At 34.7% G+C, this 25,721-nt stretch overlaps 7 protein-coding genes across 9 annotated transcripts; 3 read left to right on the forward strand and 4 right to left on the reverse strand.

Moving 5' to 3' along the window:
• Positions 1-351: 351 nt before the first annotated feature.
• Positions 352-3,998, reverse strand: LOC9317315 (probable serine/threonine-protein kinase DDB_G0276461). Of its 3 annotated transcripts, XM_021028655.1 has the most exons (9): positions 3,765-3,998; positions 2,654-3,148; positions 2,398-2,563; positions 2,263-2,313; positions 1,988-2,170; positions 1,814-1,907; positions 1,100-1,737; positions 872-1,004; positions 352-811 (listed from the first exon to the last, which is right to left on the reverse strand). In XM_021028655.1, the coding sequence occupies exons 2-9, from the start codon at positions 3,118-3,120 to the stop codon at positions 621-623; spliced, it is 1,923 nt and encodes a 640-aa protein (XP_020884314.1). In that variant the 5' UTR covers positions 3,121-3,148; positions 3,765-3,998; the 3' UTR covers positions 352-620. The 3 variants fall into 3 exon arrangements, with proteins under 3 accessions (XP_020884314.1, XP_020884312.1, XP_020884313.1); XM_021028653.1 differs by having other exon boundaries at positions 352-1,004; positions 3,765-3,996; XM_021028654.1 differs by lacking the exon at positions 3,765-3,998 and adding an exon at positions 3,572-3,757 and having other exon boundaries at positions 352-1,004.
• Positions 3,999-6,982: 2,984 nt separating this feature from the next.
• On the forward strand, positions 6,983-10,719 carry LOC9317316 (beta-glucosidase 33). The gene is made up of 13 exons (XM_002879374.2): positions 6,983-7,367; positions 7,466-7,535; positions 7,671-7,729; positions 7,839-7,914; positions 8,055-8,132; positions 8,260-8,347; positions 8,474-8,729; positions 8,867-8,988; positions 9,136-9,353; positions 9,474-9,502; positions 9,758-9,860; positions 9,963-10,071; positions 10,230-10,719. Exons 1-13 carry the CDS (start codon positions 7,026-7,028, stop codon positions 10,522-10,524), a joined length of 1,845 nt encoding a protein of 614 aa, XP_002879420.1. The 5' UTR covers positions 6,983-7,025; the 3' UTR covers positions 10,525-10,719.
• A 622-nt stretch (positions 10,720-11,341) lies between these two features.
• On the reverse strand, positions 11,342-13,302 carry LOC9315488. Its single transcript, XM_021028656.1, has 6 exons — positions 13,176-13,302; positions 12,949-13,078; positions 12,707-12,858; positions 12,312-12,612; positions 11,938-12,101; positions 11,342-11,827 (listed from the first exon to the last, which is right to left on the reverse strand). The coding sequence occupies exons 1-6, from the start codon at positions 13,195-13,197 to the stop codon at positions 11,655-11,657; spliced, it is 942 nt and encodes a 313-aa protein (XP_020884315.1). The 5' UTR covers positions 13,198-13,302; the 3' UTR covers positions 11,342-11,654.
• A 1,801-nt stretch (positions 13,303-15,103) lies between these two features.
• Positions 15,104-16,920, reverse strand: LOC9317317. Its single transcript, XM_002881204.2, has 6 exons — positions 16,817-16,920; positions 16,594-16,723; positions 16,347-16,498; positions 15,971-16,271; positions 15,699-15,862; positions 15,104-15,591 (listed from the first exon to the last, which is right to left on the reverse strand). The coding sequence occupies exons 1-6, from the start codon at positions 16,836-16,838 to the stop codon at positions 15,437-15,439; spliced, it is 924 nt and encodes a 307-aa protein (XP_002881250.1). The 5' UTR covers positions 16,839-16,920; the 3' UTR covers positions 15,104-15,436.
• A 1,698-nt stretch (positions 16,921-18,618) lies between these two features.
• LOC9317318 (protein RALF-like 36) lies at positions 18,619-19,167 on the forward strand. The gene has a single exon (XM_002879375.2). The coding sequence runs from the start codon at positions 18,639-18,641 to the stop codon at positions 18,855-18,857; it is 219 nt and encodes a 72-aa protein (XP_002879421.1). The 5' UTR covers positions 18,619-18,638; the 3' UTR covers positions 18,858-19,167.
• Positions 19,168-19,430: 263 nt separating this feature from the next.
• On the reverse strand, positions 19,431-20,178 carry LOC9315489 (protein RALF-like 17). The gene has a single exon (XM_002881205.2). The coding sequence runs from the start codon at positions 19,945-19,947 to the stop codon at positions 19,714-19,716; it is 234 nt and encodes a 77-aa protein (XP_002881251.1). The 5' UTR covers positions 19,948-20,178; the 3' UTR covers positions 19,431-19,713.
• A 1,392-nt stretch (positions 20,179-21,570) lies between these two features.
• LOC9317319 (centromere/kinetochore protein zw10 homolog) lies at positions 21,571-25,718 on the forward strand. The gene is made up of 14 exons (XM_021028805.1): positions 21,571-22,282; positions 22,393-22,530; positions 22,657-22,830; positions 22,985-23,146; positions 23,281-23,511; positions 23,597-23,755; positions 23,835-23,927; positions 24,058-24,153; positions 24,309-24,437; positions 24,534-24,611; positions 24,703-24,861; positions 24,953-25,082; positions 25,189-25,271; positions 25,375-25,718. Exons 1-14 carry the CDS (start codon positions 21,725-21,727, stop codon positions 25,456-25,458), a joined length of 2,274 nt encoding a protein of 757 aa, XP_020884464.1. The 5' UTR covers positions 21,571-21,724; the 3' UTR covers positions 25,459-25,718.
• The last annotated feature ends 3 nt before the right edge of the window (positions 25,719-25,721 follow it).

Genomic DNA, 25,721 nt, shown 5'->3' on the forward strand with positions numbered 1-25,721 from the left:
TCGGTTTTCTTACTTTTATTTCTTTCTATTCGGGTCCGGTTCAATTTGAGGTTACCGGTAACGAAGTTTTCAAGTTAAAAAAGCCCATTTCCAAAATAAATTTAAAAGGAAAATTCAAATTCCAGCTTTGTACAAGTCACAATTGTGATGTTCAGAAAAATTGACCTGATTTAGTAAAAGGCCTGAAATCTTTTTGGTTAACGCTTAACCGTAGTGTAACCACCGTGATCCGTGAACAATTTTAGATTGGTTGGATTTGGTTTAAAATGTGACCTTAGCTCTAAGTTGTAACAAAAATTAGATTGCATATATGAATTGGTGAATTTTGATTTAACAGAAAGAAGTGGAAGCTGTATGAATCTTTTTTTTTCCCAATACGGTATTTATGTTTAATAATCCAAAAGCTGAGATATTTGGCCACAGCTTAGAGAAGTGGAACCAGATGTGTAAAGTTCAAGACTCTACATAAAAATACTGGATATGGGTGGGGTATATTTAGCAGCACAAAAACAGGGGATGATCATCATCTACAAAAAAGGATTCAAGATTCTGTAATGGCAGCAACATGAAGCTGTTGTTGTTGCAAGAGGAAGATATAGTAATGAGCATCTGAGTGAGTTTTAGAAGCCAGCCCATCCAGCAGGTTGAGCTGTTTTCTGGTTATCTCTCATCTTTGAGTTCCCATATCTCTGTGAAGTGTTGTTTCCAGAGCCCATAGATCTTTGTGTTGCAGAAGCAGTAGTAGCTGAAGACGTGGCAGCGGCTCTGAAGGATTCTGTCTCAAAACCCCATGCCTCAAAACCTTGAGTACCTGCAGCAGAAGCTGGTTTACTTCTGGTTCTCACAGACTGATTAATCGTATTATTGTTACCCTTTGATGCAGACTCCATCACGGGTTTCGCTTCATCACTAAAAGGTTGCCATGAATTTGTATCCGAGCTGCCAGTTGACCAATTAGATCTGTCCTGTTGAAGTTCCCACATTGTTCCTTCAATCTTATCTCTCTGTTTCATCAAGAAAATTAGAATTAGAAGATATATATTGATGCAAACTTGTGTATAGGTGTCTAAGCTTAGATGAACAAGAACCAGGATAATACCGATGGAGTTGATGACATGGAATGCATCCCTGGAGAGGGTTGACTTTGTGAAGAGTCTCTGCTCGGTGATGGTGAGGCACTTTTAGAAGCAAGGGATTGTTTGAGATCCTGCAACTCTTGCCGCTGTGATCTGCAGATAGCAGAAAGCTTTTCAAACTTAGCAGTTATTTCAGCCTTCTCTGAATTTGTTTTCTTCAACTCGTCTTTTAACCTCTCTATCTCAGCTTCCAACGCCTCTTCTTTTCCAGGTTTATTACCATTATCGAGCTTCGTGGTATCAAAGTCAGCAACAAACGAGTTAAAGGCGTCATCCTTGGACACTCTTGTCCTGTTATTGGTTGCAGCAGGAGTTGTATCCTTCTGAGAATTCATACCACGAACCTCTCCTCTCACAGGACTAGGCTTCTTGGGATGTTGACTATCCACACGAACTCTTTCAGATTTAGTTGTGTTACTGTTTGGTTCATCAAATTTAGGCATGCTTTTGTTGTCTTCTGACAATACCGAGGTTTTGGCGTGCTGAGTCGCCCAAAAGGCACCTAGTGGTCCTCCACTATCTGATTCTCCAGAAGATGGTGGCGGCGGTGGCGGACTTCTACGAGGTACTGGAGAAGATTTATTTGCTGATTTTGATGAGCCTGTCAAAAATTACAAGGATCAAAAGAAATCACATTTCTTTGAGAAGCTATCCAAACTCGGTTTTATACACTATACCATCATGGACTCCAGTAGATTGCATTTCAGGTGGTCGATCCGGTAATGATTTCTGTAAATTAGCAGGAAGCTGCTCATTGACACGAAACCAAATCTGTAGATGGACATGTTGTTAGAGACATCGCACATTTCATCAACTGAGAAGAAGTAATGAGCAAAATTTTGAGTTTTAACCTGTGTAATATCTGGTCGTTCGTCGGGTGAAGCTTGAAGCATTTCTTTGATGAGATCTGTAACAAATGCACTGTATTTAGGCGATTCTGGAATACGATAATTCCCGTTTAAGATCTGCAGCTTTGATTCTCCATCAAATGCATTCTTGAAATAGCATATCCGAAACAAGAGACATCCAAGAGCCTAAAAGTTAACAGAAAAACAAACCTTTACTTTCAAGTTTCAACCTAATAGATTAACAATCTGGAGAAATTGAAAAAAGTGTCATCACATACCCATATATCGACCTTCTCGCTTATCATCTCCCTTCGAAAGAGATCCCACATCTATTGCCAATAAAGACATAAATCACACATTTTTAACCACTTTAAAAACTCTTATAATCTGCATAGGTCAATATCCAGTCAAACCTCAGGAGCTCTATATGTTGGTGTTGTGTATTTTCTAATATTATCTTCTTCAATGCCCATCTCTTCTGCTCTTTCGAAAATCTTGTGATTTTTAGAAACGCTTCCAAAATCGCACAACTTCCATTGTCCATCTGAGCTCAATAGAAGATTCTCAGCCTTCAAGTCTCTGTCACAATTAGCAACACCAATATAATCTCAATTTATATCGCTTGCTAATGTAAAATCGAAAGGAAATCTAATAATATAACATGTATACCTGTGAGCAATGCGTGGGGTTTGACAATGCATTGCAAAGACAGCATTACACACATCTCTGAAAATTGTAAGAGCTTGTTTCTCTTCAAAGTAACCAGCACCTCTATTCTCAAGCACATCCACAAGAGATTTGCCGCAAAAATCCATAGCCAAAAGAGCTTCTTTTTTATTCCTCCCCATATCCAAGATACCATGTGCGTAGAGCGTCACAACATTTGGATGTCCCTTGAGAGATTTCAGAACCGAGATCTCTTTCATTACGAGTTCAAGCGACTCCTCGTCATTGCATATGATGTGCTTCAAAGCATATTGCTTTGACGCGTGATTTACATCTTGGGCTAAGTAAACACTGGAGAAACCTCCTTCCGCAATGACGTTTCTAACCTGAACTTTCAGATTTCCAATTTCGAGAAATCGACCTTCGAGACCCGCAGGTTCTTTTTGAGTAAACGGTTTAAACTTCCACATGTTTGAATCAGTGGAAGTAATAAGAATGCTGCATAAACATAAAATCTGTTACAAAACCAAAAGAAACTTCGGATAGCAAGCTATCAGGATCAATAAGAGATGCCACGAATTAGATTTATCCTAATGAGATATTCAAATACACAGATCAAACAAAGATAATGATCAAGCACTCAATCTGCTAAACAATTAAGAAACCAATCAAATAGATCTTGTCTTCTATGACCCAATAGAGGAAGCTAAAAGCTGAATCCTTAATCAGAGAAACCAGATCAATACACAATACAACATAAGAACCTAAGAAGAGACTATTGAAGCAAGCACATATATAATCTTATATCGAACTAGATCCTATAAAGAATCTGGAGACTATGGTCAGATATGGTATCAAAGTAGAAGACTTTATCATCAACCAAATCTACAGAATCCAGCTCAAACTCACTTCACACTATACCTATAATCAGATTCTCCACAAAGTTTTTCTTTTTCAAGAGAAGAACACTAACGAGTCCAACGATTAACCGCTCCGATGAAAACAAAACTCTGAAGATTCGCGGATAATCGAGATCTCAACCCACAAAGCTCGGGAGAAACAGAGAATCGGCAGATCGATCAAATCGAATCCAAAGACAGAATAAAAATTGTACCTTTGCAAAAATCCAGATGCTGAGAAGAGCCAATCAAATCACTGGAATAATAAATTACCCAAAAACCGAAATCAGAGTAGCTGCATTAAGATCTGCGTTCACTTTTGCGTAGAAAGGAGACAACTTTAAAAGGGCAATTTTGAGAGAGAGATGTTGAAGAAGAAGAAGAAGAAAGCGGCAAATCCGGGAATAGAAAGGCAAGTGAGATAAGAACATTTTGGTTTTGTATAATAATCGCAAGAGAAGACGTGAACCTGAACGTGGACGTGACCCTCCCATTCCCATACCTATTTTTATTTGATTATTTCACATTTTACATAAAGTTTGTATTTTTAAGGGAATGTTATCTGCGTTATAAGTTTAGATAACTTTTGTTGCAAATATAGAGATGATTTTTACAGTTTTACACTTGTTGTTTAGCTCTCTAATTCTAGAATGCATCTTCTTATCACAATTGGCTACCAATCATATCGCGACATATGGGTTCTTGCAACCAATTTTACCAAACAAAACTTTTGTGTCGATTTTATCCGGGAGACCCTCAACTACATAACATGTATGGAAGAACTAATGCGATCACCACCATTTAGAGGGAAGCATTTACATGATCTCCTGAGTTGCTCACCATCATTATTTACCTATTCTCCACCATACATGCTTTGCTTTGATGGCATGTTTTATGGACGACTAACCGCGGTAAATATATTAGTTATGTGGTTCTTGCGAAAAGACTAACAAATGGTTTACTTAATGTGAATCTGACGATCTACATCACTGAGTGATATATCAAAACAATGAGTTGTTTCGATGATCTTTTGGCATGTTTCATTCAGGTTTTTGAATCTTAGAAAACATTTGTGATTTTGATTTTTAGGTTTTTCTCATAGACTCATACAAATGTATCATTGCCTGCTAAAGAAGCATTGAAAGATGATTGAAGAATTTGGTTCTGTGAAGGAGACTTAAAGACAGTTACTGGTTTACTCAAAGCTATAGCATAAGTTTGTTTCAAATGCCTTATCTTAATACAAGGCTTTTTAGTTTTTTTTTTTGATAGCTATTTGGACCTATTGTTTTTGTTTATTAATTTTGGGCTTCAATATTACCTTTTAAAATAGAATTTTGGGACCTTTACATATAGTGTGAATAACTAGAAAATGTGGTGAATAAGGAAGTATATGAAAATGATGGATATGTGCTAGTAAGACGATTGGAATATTAGTGCAAATGCACTAGTTGCACATGCATATAACCGGCCATAGCATAAGTTTGTTTCATATGGGTTCTTGTAACTTAAAGACAGTTACTGGTTTACTCAAAGCTATAGCATAAGTTTGTTTCAAATGCCTTATCTTAATACAAGGCTTTTTAGTTTTTTTTTTTTGATAGATGGCGGGGATTAATCTACATTTGGTTCAAAACATTTTGGTTATATAAAATAAAATATATCAGAATGCGGTTCGTCTCTTATTCCTGTGTGAATAACTAGAAAATGTGGTGAATAAGGAAGTATATGAAAATGATGGATATGTGCTAGTAAGACGATTGGAATATTATAATATTAAAGTTTTGAGCAAAGTATTAGAATAATTTTTTATTTATTAAAGTCATTAAAATGCACTTCGTGCTTTGTGAATGGACAATGACGCTTGAAGAATTCAAAAATTTAACAGTAGTAAATATTAAAAGTTGTAGATAAAACTTAATAATTATTTTTGGTTAAATTTTAAGTTCATTAGAACCAGTTATTTTTCAAAGTAAGTAATATATGATGCTCTTTTATTTTGTGAATAATTTAAAATTTATATTACATTGAACAAAACAAGTCAAATAAAGTATTGTGACGCGTTGCAACTATTAATTTCTAGTATACCCAAATAGAAAAAAATATTTCGACAAAAAAAAACAATTTATATTGGAGCTGCAATTAGGTTTTCTTTGAAGGTGTTTAATTTATTACAGATTTTACTTAGGATTTGAAGAATAATGACCAAATTAAAAGTAAATTTGGTATATGATATGGTTTTGTATAATTTTGAAGTAGTTTATGAAAATTGAAAATTTACTTTGTCTTACCATACTTACTAGATTTTAACCCGCGGTACACCGCGGGATGATTTAATTTTAAAGTTAGTATAAAAATATTTTGTAAATTGTATCTCCTTATAACATATTTATTTATATTATAGTTTACAATTGTTATTAAGTAACGGTATACCACGAGTCCACGAGATAATTATTAATAAACTGAGGATTTAACCCGTATTAAAGCGGTATATAAATATTGATTCAAATTCGTCCGCCATATAAATCATTTCCGAAATATAACCCGTTCCGTAATTTCTTAACCCGTCCTGTGATTTATATTAAAAAAAATAAGGATTAAATCCGTATTGAAGCTGCGGATTAATGATATTTTAATCTTTTTATTATTGTTGATTCAAAAACCCGTCCCGCCAAACCCATCCCGCCAAAAAACTCATTTATTTTATTAATGTTCTTATTTATGATATGATTCTGAATCATTGTCTAAATATTTTAATCGATGTAGAACGTTGAACACACATTTTCGTCAATTGGATAATATATGTCCGTTTTTAAAATTTCGAATCACAGTATATGCAGAAAAAAAATTGTTTTTTTTTTTACTTTATGTATTATATGATGATTCAAAACAGTTAAAAACAAATCAAACAAAGATGATAGGAGAATCATAATTATAAATCTTAATCAAATCTTCTAAAAATCTAAATTATTAAATATGGAATATCCGGTGTATGAGTTGGGTTAAATATAACCCGACCCAACAAATTTTTTGTGAAGGAATTTTTAAAATGGGTCGGATATCCGATATACCCGAAAGCTTTTTTACCCACCCGTCACAAAAAGTGCTGCGATTATACTAGTATAGATGATTCATTTTGAATTCACTTTGGACGTTTGGATCTGATGACATATGTTTTGCCATAGGCAACCATTGTTACACACAATACCTTTCTAAATGGAATTTACAAAGTACTAAAAGCTTATGATGATGAGTATAACACCATAACTTATCCTATAACTTGACGACAAAAAACAAAAAACTTATCCTATAACTAAACCAAAGATGCCCCACAAAATATGAGTGCAATACAAGGAAATCACAAATTCCATTTCACATAAGACACACTTGAAGCTTCTTTCCTATAAATAGAACGGATTGGGAAATAGAAGAAGCATAAAAAAAAACACAATAACATTCACAAGAAAAACACTCATATGGCTACAGCTACTCTCACTCTTTTCCTAGGGATCTTAGCCTTGACAAGTACCATACTTAGCTTCAACGCCGATGCTAGGCCTCAACCAAGAGATGAGGATCTTGGTACCGTCATTGGACCTCATCAAACTAGCTTCGATGACGAGGTAGGCATCGTGATTGGACCGCATGCGACCGTCGATGATGACGAAGATATGGACATGGATATGGGCACCAGCGTTGGACCGCACACCAACCTAAATGATGATGATTTGGGCACCATCATTGGACCCGAGTATGAGATCCACAAGCAAGATTTCCCCGAAGATTTCATCTTTGGAACATCTGTTTCCGCATATCAGGTCAACATACATATAATAAACACATTATATTCTCATAACATTATAACATTGATATATAGAAGAGTCTTATATCATTTTCAAATTGGTTTGAGTTTTAGGTTGAAGGTGCTAAAAAGGGTTCTGGAAGAGGCTTGACCTCATGGGACGAATTTACACACATGTTTCCTGGTATAAATTACAAAGTGATTATGAATTTGCAATGATTATATATATGATCATTATAGAGCGGAATTTTATTTTATTTTTCTTAAATCTTTTCTTAAAAGAAAATGTATCATGCACCATTGTTGTGACATCTTTCAGAGAAGGTTCAACAAAATGGCGATGGAGATGACGGAGTCGACTTCTATAACCGTTACAAGGTACCTCATTGTTTATTATGGGTACATATGCTTTCATATATATAGTAAATGGTAGTCTTTTTAATCGTATAAATAAATTGAAACGATTGCGCGGGATGTGATGTTTTAGGGAGATATAAAATTAATGAAGCAGTTGAACACGAATGGCTTCAGATTTTCAATCTCATGGACCAGGATCTTGCCTTGTAAGTCCATCTCATTCGTCCTTGCAGTTAATTTACCAAACCACATATTATCTCTAACTTAAATCTATATTGCAAAGACGTACGTAATGATTCTTTTTACTTTTATAATTCATGATTTTTTTTTATTATATAATTTGCAGATGGAACTATTAAAAAAGGTGTGAACGAGGAGGGGGTGAAGTTCTACAACGATCTTATAGATGAACTTTTAGCCAATGGTTAAACATCTTATAACTTATGTCTCATATATATATATTCAATCTTAATTGTTATTTCAAACTTGTGTATGTTGTATTATACCAGCTTTTGTTTTTTTTTTTAATTGTTTGTACTACTAATTACCAGGAATACAGCCTTCGGTTACTCTCTTTCACTGGGAATCTCCGCTTGCTCTAGAAATGGAGTACCAAGGTTTCCTAAGTGAAAAGATAGTGTAAGTAGTCTTGTTGATAAAAAATTCTCAAGATTTCTTCTTCTACTAAGAAAGAAAAAACTATTCAACTATTTGATTTTCTTAAAAAAATTTTAATAAACTTTTGTTGCTAACAAATTAATGTAGAGAGGATTTCCGGCAGTTTGCAAACTTTTGCTTCAAGGAATTTGGAGATAGGGTGAAGAATTGGGCGACGTTTAACGAGCCATCGGTATACAGCGTTGCTGGTTACTCGAAAGGTAAGAAAGCGCCAGGACGGTGCTCTAAATGGCTAACCCCAAAATGCCCCACAGGAGATTCATACGAGGAGCCATACACAGTTGCTCACAACCAGATTCTTGCTCATCTTGCTGCTGTTGATGAATTCCGAAACTGTAAAAAGGTCAGTGCTTTTTAATTAATTTCCATATATATCATAAAGCTTAAATCATAAAGCCTATACATATCTGGATTACAAAAATAGTATATGCCATATATAAACTAATCATTCAATAATTTCTTTATTATGTTACAATATAGTGCCAAGAGGGTGGAGGGAAAATTGGAATAGTGTTGGTATCGCACTGGTTCGAGCCTAAAGATCCAAATTCGCGTAAAGACGTAGAGGCAGCAAGAAGATCCCTCGAGTACCAACTCGGCTGGTGATTTTTTTCTTCCCTATTTTGTTAGTTATATCTCCTTTGGGATCGATCTTTGTGTATATATATTTATCCATGATTAATTAAAAAAATATAATTTGATTATACATTAGATGTGACATGCTTGCTTTCCGAACTACAAATGGGCAGGTTTCTTCGCCCTCTCACGTATGGACATTATCCAACGGAAATGTTAGAAGATGTAAACATCCGACTGCCTGAATTTACACCAGAAGAATCTGAGAAACTAAAAAAATCTTTGGATTTCGTCGGATTAAATTACTATGGAGCATTCTTCTCTACCCCTCTCGCCAGTGTCAATTCATCGCAGCTTAATTATGAGACTGACTTACGTGTAAACTGGACAGGTACTATAACCTTGATCGTTTTCAATAAATTTCTTTCAAAATCAATTGATCAGTTCGCTAAACATTAATATCAATTTTACATTAATTTATATTTGCTTCACTTCTTTTTGGTTCTTGCAGATCAGCAAAACCATTCACCACATCTCAAGGTACTCTATAACAATTTCTCCTAAAACAATGGGCATATATTTTTATTTACATGTATATAATAGGTATCTTATATATGCGTATAAAAAAGATGTTCAGCTACAAAATTAGAAAGTGGGAGTTTTTTTTTTTTTTTTGAAGTTTGATTTGATTTAAAAACAATCGCCAAGTTTGTCAACTAAATTCAAATGAGTATCTTTTTTTCCCGCCAATACAAGTTATCACTTATAACCTAAATATGTCTTCCTGATTTGCAGTCAACTTCAATGGGTATAGTGATATATCCAGAGGGTTTGATGAAGATCTTGAAACATATCAAAGACGAATACATGGACCCAGAGATTTACATTATGGAGAATGGTAACCAATCGACTATATCATATACATATGTGTGCGAATGAGTAATTAGTATGATGATTAGAATGTTTTTGGTATAGTTATTCCAATTTATATAAATTGTAGGGATGGACGAGATCGACTATGGGACCAAAAGCGTAACGGAAGCCACTAACGATTACGGGAGGAAAGAGTTCATCAAGAGTCACATCTTAATCATGGGTAAATCCATCAGGTACCGTATATACCTAACTAAATATTTGTACTAAAAATACTTTTATATGGCAACTAAGATACAAATATCTTAGGCCATGATCATCTCACATTTCGAAGCGAGTTTGTTAGAATGAAAAGTATCATGTAGTCATGTAATGGATGGTTTTCACTTTTCAGGATGGACAAAGTGAGGCTGAAGGGTTACTACATATGGTCGTTAATGGACAACTTCGAGTGGGATAAAGGTTACAAAATCAGGTTCGGGCTCTATTACGTCGATTATAATAACAACATGACACGATATATAAGGTCATCTGGGAAATGGCTAAGTGAGTTTCTTGATTCCAAAGAGACTCTCCATAAATGCTATTTTGAGGGCCATCGTGAGAAAGGATATGCTCCCAAGTTGTTCGACGTTGAGTATCTGGAACCTGAGAACTCGCAGCTAAGTTACAGGAGCGATTTTATGTGAAGAAGTGGTGAAACTATGACATGAGTAGAGTCAATCCTCAGCTAACCATATCGTTTATAATAAGAAGAATAAAAGCTGGGATATGGTCACATCTATGTGTTTTAAAAATATATATATATTTGCGTGTTTTGTGAGTGTTTGTATGCACATACCAATAATGAATAACACTACGATGGAATGTTTGCTTTTAAACTATCGAAAGCCTTACACATCCTCTTTGGGTTGTTCTTCTACACTATATACATATGATTAAAGAAAATTAAAGCTTTAAGCTACGTTAAAGAATTGATGCAAAATAGTTATTTGCACGATCGAAGTAACTTAAGGGGATATATTCCTACATAAGATAGGTAGGTGCGAGTTATATCAAGAACCATATGCTCCGACCTTTGAATTTATTCAAAAAACACTCTAAATCACAAAATTTAATTCCCATTTTATCGAGAATCTAACAACAATATATAGCGGCTTGTAAAAAAAAAAGGGAGATATATGCGCATCAAAAATAAATATGCAAAGCACATGTGAATCATAGTTTTTTTGGTCAACATCTAAACTTGTATTAAAATAAGGTTTGAAAAAGCTAAACCGAAATTACAAAACCTACAAAATGAAACTACAAATGTGAACTCTAGGACTAAATGCCAAATAGTCGGCCGTAGAAATATATATCTTAGATTAATAATAAACTATGAGAAATAATGTTTATAATATGATGCAAACATACAGTATGTTTTATATCATTACTTGTGAAGTTTACCAAATATAGGTAATATATAATATCTCTTTTATAAGTTATATTTTTTAAGAGTCAAAATAAAATATTTAACACACACATAGATTATAGATATATCGTTGTTATTACAAACAAAGAAAGGTAGTATTTATAGACAAGCATGCATCATTCTCCATAAGAGAATTTGCAGCAACGGATTCGGTTGAATGTTATCGTGACATACAATACGATCAACCGATTCGATCCGTCTCTTATTCTATTATTTTTGTATAATCTGCATGTTTGTATCATTCATTGATATCTAAACACACATCACAATATGGTAAAATATAGGTAGATAGGTTCAGCAGGAGCTATTCATTCTTGTGGTCTTGATCGAATACGTTAACACGCATCAGAGATACTCAGTAGTGGATACAATTGAGATATCAACACCGATATATATCTGATCGTTCACTAGAAATCCCTTCGAAGCATTGTGGAGTTCCTCCAGCGGCAAAAACTTGTGACGTCCCCATAAGGAATCCATTGGATCAACCGGATTATAAGGAAACCAATATCTGCAATCTTTATCAAACATGTAATTATTAAAATCAGCAAACGGCTTATATATGCATATGAAAAATGTAAAGCTTAGAAAACAAAAGTATAAATTAGTTAAGTATATATATACATACCAGTTTCACAGTGATTGCGATGGAGTTGGTCCAACACTCTCAATTTGTAGATGGCCAATGTTCCACCCTTAGGACCATTTGTGACGTAATCGGATGCAAACAAATACAAAGACAACGAATTTCCTTTCCCATCTCCGTTTCCTTTTGGGTACATTACTAGTTTCCTGGTTCATATTGGAAACATGCATATTTTATTATAGGACATGTTTTTGTTTTGTAATTATTTATGTAAAACGTTATACTTATATATATTTTGTTCTATACGTACTGTTATTCGAAACAATAATTTTAAAGTATGGATAAGTCATTTTAATTCGTGTACATTCAATCAAAAAATGAGTGAGTATATGATATGCATAGTATGTATTGCATACCATCTCCGTGGTCCAACCGTGAACTCGTAAGAAGAATGCTCTTCACCATCGAAGGAGGAAAACTGCGTGATCTTCCAGGTGAATCTGGAGTTTCTCGGAGAAAACTCTATCAGTTTAAAGCGTTCTGCTGTCCCCATGGTTCGAGGGATACGAGTAACGGGGAAGTTTGGTTGGACATCGCTTATCTCGGCATAGAAACCCGCTTTGTCGTTCACAAGAAACCTCTCCTTCAAATCCTTGTGTGATATAAAGTTGGCTAACCCTTGACTACGTTGTTTTTCGTTTTGATGCCCCACCAAAACTGATAACACAACATATATATATCAAAATCTATACCCAATAATACTTGTGTGAATTTTTTTTATATGTATATTTATATACACACAAAAACATACCGAAGCAATAATCAGGTCCAGTCTGAGGGACTATGCCTATTTTAAAGTTGAATTTGACTTCCCAATTAGACCCGGTACACTTTTCATCTGTGATCTCGAGAACAAAGGATAGATGGTCTTTTCTTCCCTTAGATAAGCGTATAACCAACCTCCTATAACGAAAATATCAAGCCAAAAAAGAACATGACATAAGTTAAATTAAATTGATGAACCGTGTTGGATCAACAGATCGAACGACTCACCATTTGATACCAGAAACTTGGAAATCCACTGATTGACAATTCTTAACTTTTTCAGTCAGTAGCTTAGACATTCCATCAACCAACATGAAGTGAGCGTTTTTGCGTTCCTTAAGCTTCGCTTTTATGGTGTCTAGATTGAATTATATATATATGTAGATGAGTAAACATAAATAGGCAGAAATGAATTGAAACTTATATGTATGCATGCGGAATTAAGTGAAACGAACCTTCAAGTGACGGTAGACCCATTATGAGGATGATGGTCGTCTAATTTACCGTAGTAGGGTTCTTTTTAATTCTTTTGGCCTATATGAGAAGAAAGTGGTATGCATATGTCAGTATATATAGGCTGATTCCTTGACGAAGAGGATCAATTAGGATAGAAATGGAACCGGTTATATATCTTATTCTTGCTCCAAAACAAAACAAAAAAGATAATCATATTAGAGCCAGGTTTTTCGGGTTAAACAAAAGTAGGTCCTATCAGAATTTCATTTGTTTGTTCATGAATTTTATTTCTAAAACTGTTGTTCATAATTTGATCTTTGGTTCCATTCATATCAATATATCTCCAAGCTGTTTGGGATCAGGTTTAGGCCAAGATTCTCCATCTCAAAAATATTGGTTTAGTTCGAAATATCACTAGACCTGTTTGGACTCGACAGGAGTTTGTATATATGGTCCAATTGATAACCTTAAGTATATATTCATTTGGTATATATACTCTACGACATCAATCAACATATATAACTTGTTTTTTGTTTCTTTTGCTTTACAATATTCAACATAAAATTGGTTTGTACTAAATACTATTTTTGGTTTATCAAAAAGTTATAGGTGGTATGGTCCGTATTACTTTCGGGTTAAAAACTTCACCAAGTTAAATCAGTTCATTTCCTGTCACTTGAGTTCAAATTCATCGACTTTAAAGGTCTTAGATTTCCTGCTGTCAAAAAAAAAAAAAAATCTCCTAATAATCTAATATACACACTCCAATTGAATAATAGATTTTGTGTATTAATTAATCCTGACAAAGTAGTTTCTTTTCCCTTTACTTGGGTATATGGATAGACGGAACTTATGCATGGAGCTAGTGCCTGGGGCGTTACTATATGAATATCATTTGTACACATGATTTATCTCCCACTACGTTGCAAGCATGTCCAACTTTGCCTAATTTGGCTGGCCAGTCTAGAAAATCTCAACCTAGAAAGAATAACTAAATTCCCGCATATAAATAGATAGATTCGATCATATCTATAGCTAATACGAACCATATCCTCCGGTCCTTTCAAGCACACTAATTTTTATTTTGTTTCCACCAAAAACATTTGTTTTGACATGATCAATTAAGCACCTATTTATTACCACGCTATCGAGAATCTAACAACAGTGGGCCGGGTGACAATTCTGAAGGCGAGATATGTGTCTAGAGACGAGCAACGCAATATCCTCTTCTTTAGCAACGCAACGCAATTTGCTTAGCTAGATATATTTTTCTTCTCTATCAATAACTTTTCTTCTGTCTTTTTTTTTCTTAATATTTTTTTCATTTTCTTGATAACTTGATTTGTTTACAATATCTCTAAGAAATTTTAATCAATTTTTTTTAGAAATGATAAAATATTACCATCTCTTTTAAATCCGCGTTTTTACCTTAAAGATCGTATAAAATAGAACAAATGAGTATTAATTAAAGTTTTAAAATCCCCAAAATCATCAAACCTACACAAATGTAACTACAAATGTGAACTCTAGGAATATATTTTAAATGAAAAACTATGAGAAAGAATGTTTTACAAATGATGCAAACATATGTTTTATATCATTACTTCTGAAGTTTAGCAAATATAACATTTAATCTCTTTTATAAGTTATATTTCTTAATACTCGAAATAAAATATTTAACACTGTTTACTTCATGAACTATATATAATTTCTATAGCTTTAAGAAAAAATTTAAACCTTTAAACATTAAAAATATCATCATTTGTACCAATCAATGATAACTCTCTACTATTTAACGTTTCTAATAGATTTGAGAGAGATAGGCATTGAAAGCCAACTCATTTGGCCATACTCTCCATGAATATTAAAATTGAAATTGATTATTCCAACATGGTGAGGTTTTTGTTTTTTTGTTTACGTATGAAAGTAGAGCTTTTTAAGTTTTTTATATGTACACACCGATATAATAGTGTAGTTATTACAAACAAGAAAGGTAGTAATTACTAATACACAAGCCTGCATATCCCTTCTCCATAAGAGAATTTGCAGCAACGGATTCGGGTTGAATGTAATCGTGACATACAATACAATCAACCGATTCGATCCGTCACTTATTCTATTATTTTTGAATAAACCTGCATGTTTGTATCATTCATTGATATCTAAACACACATTACGATATGCATATATAGAATAATTGGTAGATAGTTTCAACATGAGCTATTTATTCTTGTGGTCTTGATCGAATCCGTTATGCGCATCAGAGATACTCAGTAGTGGATACAATTAAGAACTCAACACCAATATATATCTGATCGTTCACTAGAAATCCCCTCGAAGCTTTGTGGAGTTCCTCCAGCGGCAAAAACTTATGACGTCCCGAGGTCGTTAAATGAAGAAACCAATCTTGGCAGTCTTTAATTATCAAACATGTAATCATTAGTAAACGGCTATATATATATATATGCATAGAAAATGTAAAGCTTAGAAAACAAAATGATAAATTAATTACGTATACATACTAATTTCATAGTGATTGCGATGGAGTTGGTCCAACACTCTCAATTTATAGACAGCCAATGTTACCCCCTTTGGATCATCAGTGACATAATCGGAAGCAATCAAATACAAAGAAAACGAATTTCCTTTCCCATCTCCAAAACCTTCTGGGTACATTGATAGCCTCCTGGTTCATATTTGAAACATTAATTTCAAAGTATGGATAATTGAATCATTTCATATAATATTTTTGAATTCGTTCACACTCGATAGAAAGTATATATGATATGCATACCATCTCCGTGGTCCAACCGTGAACTCGTCAGACGAATGCTCTACACCAGTGAAGGAGGAAAACTTCGTGATCTTCCAGGTGAATCTGGAGTTTTTCCGAGCTACCTCTATCAGTTTAAAGCGTTCTGCTATTCCCATGGTTGGAGTGATACCGGTAACGGGGAAGTTTGGTTGGACATCGCTTATCTCGGCATAGAAAACCGCTTTGTCGTTCACAAGAAACCTCTCCTTCAACACCGTGTATAATATGAAGTTGTCTAACCCTTGAAGAGGGTTTTGTTGGTTGTGACACCCCACCAAGACTGATACACAACATAGATTTCAATATATCAAAATCTACACCCAATAATACTTGTAAATTTTTTGACAAAACATACAGTACGAAAATTCAGGTCCAGTCTGAGGGAGTAGGCCGATTTTGAAGTTGAATTTGACTTCCCAATTAGATCCGGTACACTTTTCATCTATGATCCACACAGAAACAGATAAATAATCTTTGAATCCCACAGCTGGGCGTATAAGCAACCTCCTATATCGCCAATATCATGCCAGAAAAGAACACACATAAGTTTAGTTAAATTGCATATCATGAGCCGTGTTGGGGCACCAGATCGAACGACTCACCATTTGATACCAGAAACTTGGAAGTCCAATGACTGACAATTATTAACTTTTTGAGTCAATAGCTTAGACATTCCATCAACCAACATGAAGTGAGCGTTTTTGCGTTCCTTTAGCTTCCCTTTTATGATCTCTATATGAATTATATACGTAGATAAGTAAACATAAATAGACAGAAAGGAGTTTTAAACTTATATGTATGCATGCATAAAGAAGTAAAACGAACCTTCAAATGACGTTAGACCCATTTTGAGGATGATGGTCGTCTACTATATACCGTAGTAGGTTTTTTTTAGTTGTACTGGAGTGGGAAGAAAGTACTAAGCATATTTCTGTATATATAGACAGATTACTTGATGAAAAAAAAAAAAAAAGACAGATTACTTGACAAAGGGGTTTTATATATCTTAATTGCTCCTAGTAAAAAGAAAACAAGATTAAAGCTGGTTTTTCGGCTAATTTTTCACCACTAGACCTGTTTGGACTCGGCAGGAATCTGTATGGTCCAATTGATAACCTTAAGTATATATTCATTTGGTATATATACTCTATGATATCACTCTACACAAAAATTACTTTGTATTAAATACTTCTTTGGTAACCAAAAAGTTTTAGTGTAAGAATATCCATACTATTTTCGGGTTGAAAACTACAAACAATTAACATAGTTCATTTCCTATATATGACTTAAGTTCAAATTCATGTTTTATATTTAATCTTATCTACGATTGTAACTGTTTTATTGTATCGATATCATTTATATGTATTATTCTCTGACTTTTCTGCATAGAGTATCCTGCTTCTTTGGTTGTAAACGCATTTTGAGATTAATATAAGATTGGTGACAATAAAAAGTTTCAAATTCATGACTTTGAAGATATTAGATGCTGAATTTTGTGTATTAAGAACATAACAAAGCAATTTATTTTTCCTTTCCTTGGGTAAATGAATAGACCGATAAATATGAGCCTATTAACAGGAGCTAGTGCATGGGGCGTTACTTTAGGAATATCATTTGTACACATGGTATAATATAGTGTTGATACAATTGATACATATCTCCCACTACGTTGCATGCATGATAAAGTATATATAATATCATTAGTAGCATGTCCCAGATCTGAGCACAAAAAACTTTACGTAATTAGTGTTGCTACCACATTAATTTGGCTGGCCGGTCTAGAAAATCCAACCTAGAGAAGATAACTAAATTCCCACATAGAAATAGATAGATTCGATCATATCTAATAGTATGCGATTATACGAACCATATCCTCCGGTCCCCTCAAACACACTAATTTTTATTTTGTTTCCACCAAGAACATTTGTTTTGACATGTATGACCAATTAAGCAATTACGTTTATTCCCTCGTTATAGAGAATCTAACAACAGTGGGTGACAATTGTAAAGGCAAGATGTGCCTAGAGAACGCAATGCAATGCGCCTACATATATTTTTCTTCTTTATCGATAACCTTCTTTTGTTTTACATCCATTTTTGATCTAACTTAAAAAAATTTCCCTCTATATTTTTTACTTTATTATTTGGAAATTATATCCTTTTATGAAAAATTCTTCATTTTTTTTTCATTTCCTTGATAATTTATTTTGTCTACAATATCTCTAAGAAATTTGAACCAAAATATTTATGGTGTATTGTACTTATTTCACAGTACTATATTTTTTTTAAAGTAAAACTTATAATAAAATTTTATTTGAATATTAGAGAAAAGAACCATATTTTCTTTAGTGGTTTTGGCCTCTTAAATATTAGAAACGGCTCCGATTAGAGATATCTCTAAATGGCTGTCAAAAAAAAAAAAGAGATATCTCTAAATGGCAGTTTAATTACATTTGATCATTTACACTATTTTTATACAAAATTAAAAAGTATGGTTCACCAAACAATGCGCAAACCCGACAAAACATTCAATGGTTACATATGACTAAACCCATCAGAAACATTCTTTATTTAGCAACAAATCTTCACTATATAATAGCGCAAGTGTTCATTGGAAATAAGAAGTAAAATAATCATCTAGAAAAAAATGGTTATATCCAAGAAAACAATTGTGCAGTCACTCGCTTTTATGATTATTATATCTATCGTCATGAGCACAACCGAAGCAAAAAGCATAGGCGTTCCTGCTATGCGAGAAGATTTACCCAAAGGTTGTGGTCCTGGGTCTCCACCAGGTTGCAAGATGCAACCGGCTAATCCGTATAAACCAGGTTGTGAAGCTAGCCAAAGATGCCGTGGTGGTTGATACTACGAGATATAAAATTTTCTTAAAAATAAAAAATAATAATACATAAATAAGAGTTAATTTCCAACTAATTTCGTAAAACTATAAAATACAAAAAATTTTGTAACTATTTCTATGAGAATAAACTTTTTTTAAGTAGTAGCTAGCTGATACTGGTGTATGGCAAAGCTAATATCGTCTAACTTAGCACAAAATAATTGTTATACTTATACCAGTCATTTGTTATTATAATTTTTTATATATATAGTTTTGGTTTTTTAATATATAATGTACTTATAATTTATAATAGAGGTAAAAATGTTTAACGCTAGGATTGCAATCCCAACTCTATATATGTAGTTTTTTTATTTATTGATTTGTTCTTTGGTTTCCTCTGTAAAACTTATTTTTTTTGGTAATATATTAATTTTAACTTAAAATCAAGCAAACACTATATGCAATAACCAACATTAAATAAATTAAATTTGGTGATACTACTTATATAATTACACAAGCTTATTGTGGACCGGTTACACAGTTACGACCACAATAAGCTTGTGTTATACCATACTCAATTCTTGCTAGTTGCTATCACCCCTAACCACATCATAATTATCAAGAATTTATATTTGTGACAACGCACGTCATTCACTCATTATCCAAGAAAGTTAAAAGAAAAGAAAAAACTATATATTTAAGGCAACACTTTCTTCTTCGGATCACAATCTTTCTCATTAAGGGGAAAAAAGAAAGAAAACATAAATTAAGAGAAATACAAAAGAATCGAAAAAAAACTTGAGAAAAGAAAATGAAAACGAAAAAAGGCATAAAATATAGGAAGCCCTATATATAAAGAATGCATCATGCATGCATATGATCAAGCATATATCCTCATCTTGTTGATGACTTTGTAAACATCATCCACGTCATCATCGTCGTCTTCTTTCGCCGCCTCCACACACCGCTCATTATCGTCCCCGAGGCTGCCATCGCCACCGCCGCATCCTCCTCTGCTGACGTCAGCAGCACCAGCAGAGTCGACTCTCATGAAGAAATTGCATAAGAGAAGTGTTAAGAAGCAACATATAATCAATTCTCTTGCTGCAGCCATGGATCACACACTTTCTCTATATCTCTCTTTCTCTTGTCTGAAAACAAATTACAATGTAGATTAATCCAACTTACTTTAAAAGCTTTTTGTCTTTTATTTATTGTGTTCTTTTGTTATGTTTTTCTCTTACAATTTATGCTTATATAAGAAATGGAATTTACTATTAATGGAGTAGAGAGTTTTCTTTTGAGCTAGTCTTAAGGCTAAGTAACTGTTGCAGTATTTTTCTTTTTTTCCTTCTTCCCAATAATGAATAATCACTTATTTCTTTGTTTTTGCTATGAGAATATACATGGTTTGCTCGTAGTTAACCCTTCCCTGTTTTGGTAATATGTGTTTTTTTTTTTTTTTTTTTTTTTACAGCAAAATAAGTTCATCCATTTAAGCTAAAAACGGACGGTTTTCTTATGGAGAAAACCAGTCCGGTAGAGAAGAGCTTACATGGGAAAAGATAGAACCGCGTGATCGTGCCTTTTTTGCGAAACAGTCAGTACGGGTATTGTTACAGCGTGGGATAAAAGATAACATAAAAGAGAGAAAAAGAGACTTCAACGACCTAAAATCTTCTAACTCCGAAGAAAAAGCAGGCCCCTCATCGGGAGTGTCTAAGACTTGAGTTAACTCCAAGCAATCTGTTTCAAAGACAGCATCAAAAATAGAGAGTGTAGTAAGCGACCTCATTGCCCAAAGTAAGGATTCAAACTCCGTGTGAAGCGGGGATAAACACCGACGAAAACTCCTTAAGCCAATATGCTGCATATTTCCATTTGACTCAACAATCCAACCAATACCACTCAGGGGACAAGACTCCACCCAAGAGCCATCTATCCGGCAGATAATAGAGTCATTCGGGTGATGATCTTGGAGAACAGGTCCCGGTTGGGGGTTAAAGATCGTTTCTCGGGCTCTAGCTACTCGAAAAGACTCGGCCTCCTTTAAAGCATGCTGAACCGTGTCAGAAGGGTGAATATCCGTATTCTCAAAAACTTTTGAGTTGCGTGCCTTCCAGATAAACCACATGATCCAAGAAAAGTTCCTTAAGGTCTCCTCTCGTCCTCCTAACTCCTTGGCTCTCCAGAAGAGGTAGCTTTTAAAAACATAACAAAAGAGGTAAAATATACATTGTAATTTGTTTTCAGACAAGAGAAAGAGAAATCTTTTATTGTGTTCTTTTGTAAAATAAAAGAACACAATAAAAGAGGTAAAATATACATTGTAATTTGTTTTTAAAATATACATCGCTAACAAAAGATTTTACCTCTTTTTCGCTAACAAAAGTTTTGTAAAATCAAACTTTTATTGTGTTCAATTGATTTTACATATGTGTTTCAATATGGCTTTTTAAATTTTTTTTGGGCCGTTGAAGCTTTCTGCCTGTTTGGCTGTGTAAATAACTACATGTTTTTCTTTTTGTCAACCATATGTTTATCAGAAACTCTTTGGTTGGTTATTAAGGAGAAAAAATGTTTACAAAGATAGTTTCATAAACTAAAAGTTTAGAAGAACGGACTAAATAGTCTCTTTTTAAATTACAAGAACGAAAAATAAGAGATAGCGGTAAAATCAATTGTAAACTTTTTACATGTTTAGATGACAAAAAAAAATTAAAAAGAAATCTACACGGATGAAGACTTGGGCCTTGAGCTTATTTGATAGGCCCAATAGTAAAAGTAAAACAAAAATCGTCGTGTCCAATATAGGTCCATCGTCACCGCCAAATCTCTCATCTCTCTAATCGGAAAAGACCTCCGACGACAACGACCACCGTCCCTCCGTCATGCCGGAGATCGACGCGTTGTTTGAATCGATCAATGTTCGGGACCTTCTCGCCGGACACGATCTAAACGATCCCACAACTCCGTTATCGGCGCCGGATCTCCGTCTCCTCATAAACCGCTTAGAGTCTCATTCCCTGCGGATCAAGTCCAAAGTTCAGTCATACCTCGTCGCTCATCACTCTGATTTCTCAGAGCTCTTCTCGCTTTGTCAAGACACCGTCTCGAGGACTCGTCTGATCTCCGATGACGTCTCCGATGTCCTACAATTGGTTTCTGACCGTCCGATTGATGTTGAGATTCGTAGTGTAGTGGATGAGATAACCGAAAAGACTAAGGAAGTGAAATTGAAGAGAGAATCGCTTGATTTAGTGAGTGCGATCGTTGGAATCTGCGAGGCATTGCAGGAAACGAAGGAAGCTTTGAAAAACGGACGTTTCAGATTCGCCGCTGAGAGAATCAGAGAATTGAAAGTCGTATTGAGGATTGGTGAAGAGGAAGAAGGAGAACCTGTTGCCTATGCTTTGCTTAGGAAGGAATGGTCTAATTGCTTTGATGAGGTGAGCATGGATTGAATAAAGTGAAACCTTAGTTTAGCTCAGTGCCAATGGCTAGATTGGTGTCTTCAAGATTGCATCCACATTTCAAAGAAACGTGTCTGTGTTTGCAGATTCAAGAGGTGCTTGCTAAATTCATGGAGAATGCAGTGCGTTTCGAGCTAGACTCTAGTAGACTTCGGATTAAGTGTCAGCTAAGCGTTGGTGAGACTGCTGGAATCGCTCTTAGTACTGTTCTCGAGGCAATGGAGGTAGGAATATATGATTTTACTTCTATATCTGGCGAAAATTATTGCAATTTCAATACTATTTTCTTTTGTAATGAGTCATTTGTTAGATTACACTTCTTGACATTTGACTGTTCTGGACTTATCTAGGTGATTGGAATGTTAGACTATGGGCTTGCGAAAGCAGCTGACTCAATCTTCAAGCATGTCATCACTCCAGCTGTAACTCATGCATCTACCTTTACCGCTGTGGAAGATTTAAGTAAATCCTCAGGGGAAGTCACCGAAGCTACATTACGGCTAGAGCAATCCTCCGATCATAAGGTAGATGTTTCTCTGGTACGGATGAGGTCTAGAGGAGCCTCTATCCATCTCATGAACTCTTTATTTTCTCTGGCCGATAGACTATACGTTTCTTGTCTTTTCTGCATTGGTCTATGTCTTCTGAACCTTTAAATACTTACCCACTTTAATGCAGGTTGAAGATGGGGATGGAGATGCAATATATTCAGGAACTCTTAAGGTTGTTAAGTTCATTTGCAGTTCGTTGTGCTTTGGAAACATTACATGGATCCATTCTTTTGGGAGATTGACATGGCCGAGGATATCAGAGCTGATTATATCTAAATTTCTTTCTAAGGTTTGCTTTTAAAATTCATGCAGTTGTGAAATTATGTAGAAATTTCTTTGGTACAGAGAGAGAGAGAGATAGAGCACTCTTCTCCTTTGTACTTTAACTGTTTTAGTCTGTTTTGTTGTTCCCTTTGGAGTCAGGTTGTCCCAGAAGATGCTTCAAAACTTGCTGACTTTCAGAAAATTATCGAGTGGACCTCTCAATTCGAAGCAGCTCTAAAGGAATTGAATTTTGTTTCACCATCTGACGCAGAGAGTAGGCTCAGCAAATACGCTGAAGATGTGGAGGTTCATTTTGCATCTAGAAAGAAGATAGAAATCCTAGCAAAAGCAAGAAATTTGCTGCTGCAATGTAACTTTACGATTCCCCAGGTGGGCTGTGATTATCATCATCGTGTCATATTTACCGCATTAACCTTCTCATGTCAAAGATCATGATTGTGAACTCCTTTTCCAGGGAATTTCTGTGAGGAATGCCAAATTTAAGTCTGATGGTGTTGAATCTTTAGATGTGAATTCTTCCAAGCACATCGTTTGCTTACTTTTCTCGTCTGAAAGGTGTGTGGTATCTGAAGCTGCATCTCAACTTATGCATTTGGTGCATAAGACGCTCGAGGTGGCTCTTTTCAGACTTCTGCAATTCAATCTTAGCATTTTCCAGACACAGTTGGGATAATAAACTCATTTATATACAGGATGTCTGTGTTTCTTCTGCAAGGGTTGCTTCAGAGTTCTACAACGCTGCTCGAGATTCTATCCTTCTATATGAAGCTGTTGTTCCTGTCAAGGTCAGTGAAAAAAAATCTTATGAAAGGTTTAACAACTGAATCAGTCTAGTGACTATCATCACATGAAAATCTCTCACCAATATGCGCAAATTCTTATCCTTCTTTTTCCTTACTCTCTTGAAATGTGAAGCTAGAGAAACAACTCGATGGCATCAACCAAGCTGCTGTTCTTCTACACAACGATTGTCTATATTTGTTCGAAGAGATACTTGGACTTGCTTTTGAGGTATGATCAATGTGTTTAAGCAAGATAAACCGCTGTTTTTAACTTCTTTCTTTTGTTAAGAAATTGTCTTGTCTTCTTAAGCATCCTTATTCATTAACAGGTGAAACTTATAATTCTCTCCTTCTGCTGACTATTTCATCATTTTTTGTTCACAGTATCGTGCTAGCTTCCCTAGCTCCATCAAGGAGTATGCAGTCTTTGCTGACATAGCCCCAAGATTTAAACTGATGGCAGAAGAAGTTTTGCAAAAACAAGTTCATCTAGTAATTTCGAGTCTACGAGAGGTGAATCTGTGTGGAAAAAACTGTGCTTAAATCTGACAAAGTAATCTTATCTACTGAGTATTGATTCCTCGTCTAACATTTTGCATCTATGATCAGGCTATAGATAGTGCAGATGGATTTCAGAATACTCATCAAATGAAACAATTTGAATCTGCAAAATTTAGCATTGAGCAGGTAAATACACAGACTTAAATTTGTTTGCTTTTTCCTTACCTTCTTTCCAATCAAGTGTCAGTTTTATCAGGAAAATGCAATTGTTTTATAGGTTGTCTTTAGTCTAGAGAAAGTGCATATGATATGGGAGCCGGTCTTACGGCCCAAAACTTACAAGCAAAGCATGTGCGCAGTTTTGGAGTCGGTATTTCGCAGAATAGCCAGAGATATTCTTCTTCTAGACGATATGGCTGCTGATGAAACTATTCAGGTAGCTGTTTCTCTTTGCTAGTCGCTTGTACAATGTTATTTTCTAACTGGGTAAGTGGGTATTGAATATGGGTTTATTTATTTATTCTCAGCTACAAAGACTGATTTATCCCATGTTGGAGAATCTATCTTCTTTACTCGATTCCCTGAGATCTGCAGATGAGACTTCTCGTCCTCTTGATGATCTCATACCATCTTTGCGCAAAACCCGTAAACTAGCAGGCATGTCCTTTGATTCTTTTTCATTTCCCTCAGTTTGACGCTAACTCTGCATTTTCTCAGTGAAGTTTTCTTACCATGGCTTTTCTTTTTGTTTATCATTTTCCAGAACTATTGGATATGCCTCTCAAGTCTATAACTTCAGCTTGGGAAAGTGGGGAGTTATTTAGTTGCAATTTCACAAGAACAGAGGTACAATCTTTATAAAATCGTTTTACTTCATGAACACATCCTAATAATTACCGATAACAACTTAAATCTAATTCTGAAAGCTTTTGTAATGTACTTGTTGCAGGTGCAAGATTTCATCAAAGCTATATTTACAGATTCGCCGCTGAGAAAAGAATGCTTATGGAGGATAGATGAGTTTAGCCAGTAGATTGGAAATGGTAAAACTTGAAAAAAAAAAAAATCTTTAGACCTGAGAAGAAGCCTATTGGCTGAAGAGCCATGAGGTAGTTAATGTCAGCAGCTTGTATCATCGACTGACACACTCACTCTTGTGTAAGAATATATATGTAAAGAGAGTTTTAGCTGATGAGTTAAGTTAAAACTTTAGGCTTAAAAGCGTGCGCCAGATTTTGTTGTACATGATCTTTACATATTTGGGTTTTAGATTCATGAAGAATAACGCTCTTATGC

This window comes from Arabidopsis lyrata (assembly GCF_000004255.2).
Source record: "Arabidopsis lyrata subsp. lyrata unplaced genomic scaffold ARALYscaffold_4, whole genome shotgun sequence".
Taxonomy (NCBI): domain Eukaryota; kingdom Viridiplantae; phylum Streptophyta; class Magnoliopsida; order Brassicales; family Brassicaceae; genus Arabidopsis; species Arabidopsis lyrata.

Excerpts from the sequence above, each read along its gene's own strand:
- LOC9317315 (XM_021028653.1), bottom strand. The coding sequence starts at position 3,120 with ATGTGGAAGTTTAAACCGTTTACTCAAAAAGAACCTGCGGGTCTCGAA. Across the intron at positions 2,314-2,397 it reads CAACATATAGAGCTCCTGAG|ATGTGGGATCTCTTTCGAAG; the intron begins GTTTGACTGGAT and ends TATTGGCAATAG. Across the intron at positions 2,171-2,262 it reads GCGAGAAGGTCGATATATGG|GCTCTTGGATGTCTCTTGTT; the intron begins GTATGTGATGAC and ends GTTAACTTTTAG.
- LOC9317316 (XM_002879374.2), top strand. The coding sequence starts at position 7,026 with ATGGCTACAGCTACTCTCACTCTTTTCCTAGGGATCTTAGCCTTGACA. Across the intron at positions 7,536-7,670 it reads ATTTACACACATGTTTCCTG|AGAAGGTTCAACAAAATGGC; the intron begins GTATAAATTACA and ends GACATCTTTCAG. Across the intron at positions 8,989-9,135 it reads CTCGAGTACCAACTCGGCTG|GTTTCTTCGCCCTCTCACGT; the intron begins GTGATTTTTTTC and ends ACAAATGGGCAG.
- LOC9315488 (XM_021028656.1), bottom strand. The coding sequence starts at position 13,197 with ATGGGTCTACCGTCACTTGAAG. Across the intron at positions 12,613-12,706 it reads TGGACCTGATTATTGCTTCG|TTTTGGTGGGGCATCAAAAC; the intron begins GTATGTTTTTGT and ends TTGTGTTATCAG. Across the intron at positions 12,102-12,311 it reads ACGGTTGGACCACGGAGATG|GAAACTAGTAATGTACCCAA; the intron begins GTATGCAATACA and ends AATATGAACCAG.
- LOC9317317 (XM_002881204.2), bottom strand. The coding sequence starts at position 16,838 with ATGGGTCTAACGTCATTTGAAG. Across the intron at positions 16,724-16,816 it reads GGGTCTAACGTCATTTGAAG|AGATCATAAAAGGGAAGCTA; the intron begins GTTCGTTTTACT and ends TAATTCATATAG. Across the intron at positions 15,592-15,698 it reads TCGCAATCACTATGAAATTA|ACTGCCAAGATTGGTTTCTT; the intron begins GTATGTATACGT and ends TGATAATTAAAG.
- LOC9317318 (XM_002879375.2), top strand. The coding sequence starts at position 18,639 with ATGGTTATATCCAAGAAAACAATTGTGCAGTCACTCGCTTTTATGATT.
- LOC9315489 (XM_002881205.2), bottom strand. The coding sequence starts at position 19,947 with ATGGCTGCAGCAAGAGAATTGATTATATGTTGCTTCTTAACACTTCTC.
- LOC9317319 (XM_021028805.1), top strand. The coding sequence starts at position 21,725 with ATGCCGGAGATCGACGCGTTGTTTGAATCGATCAATGTTCGGGACCTT. Across the intron at positions 23,928-24,057 it reads AAGCTGTTGTTCCTGTCAAG|CTAGAGAAACAACTCGATGG; the intron begins GTCAGTGAAAAA and ends TGAAATGTGAAG. Across the intron at positions 24,438-24,533 it reads TAATTTCGAGTCTACGAGAG|GCTATAGATAGTGCAGATGG; the intron begins GTGAATCTGTGT and ends ATCTATGATCAG.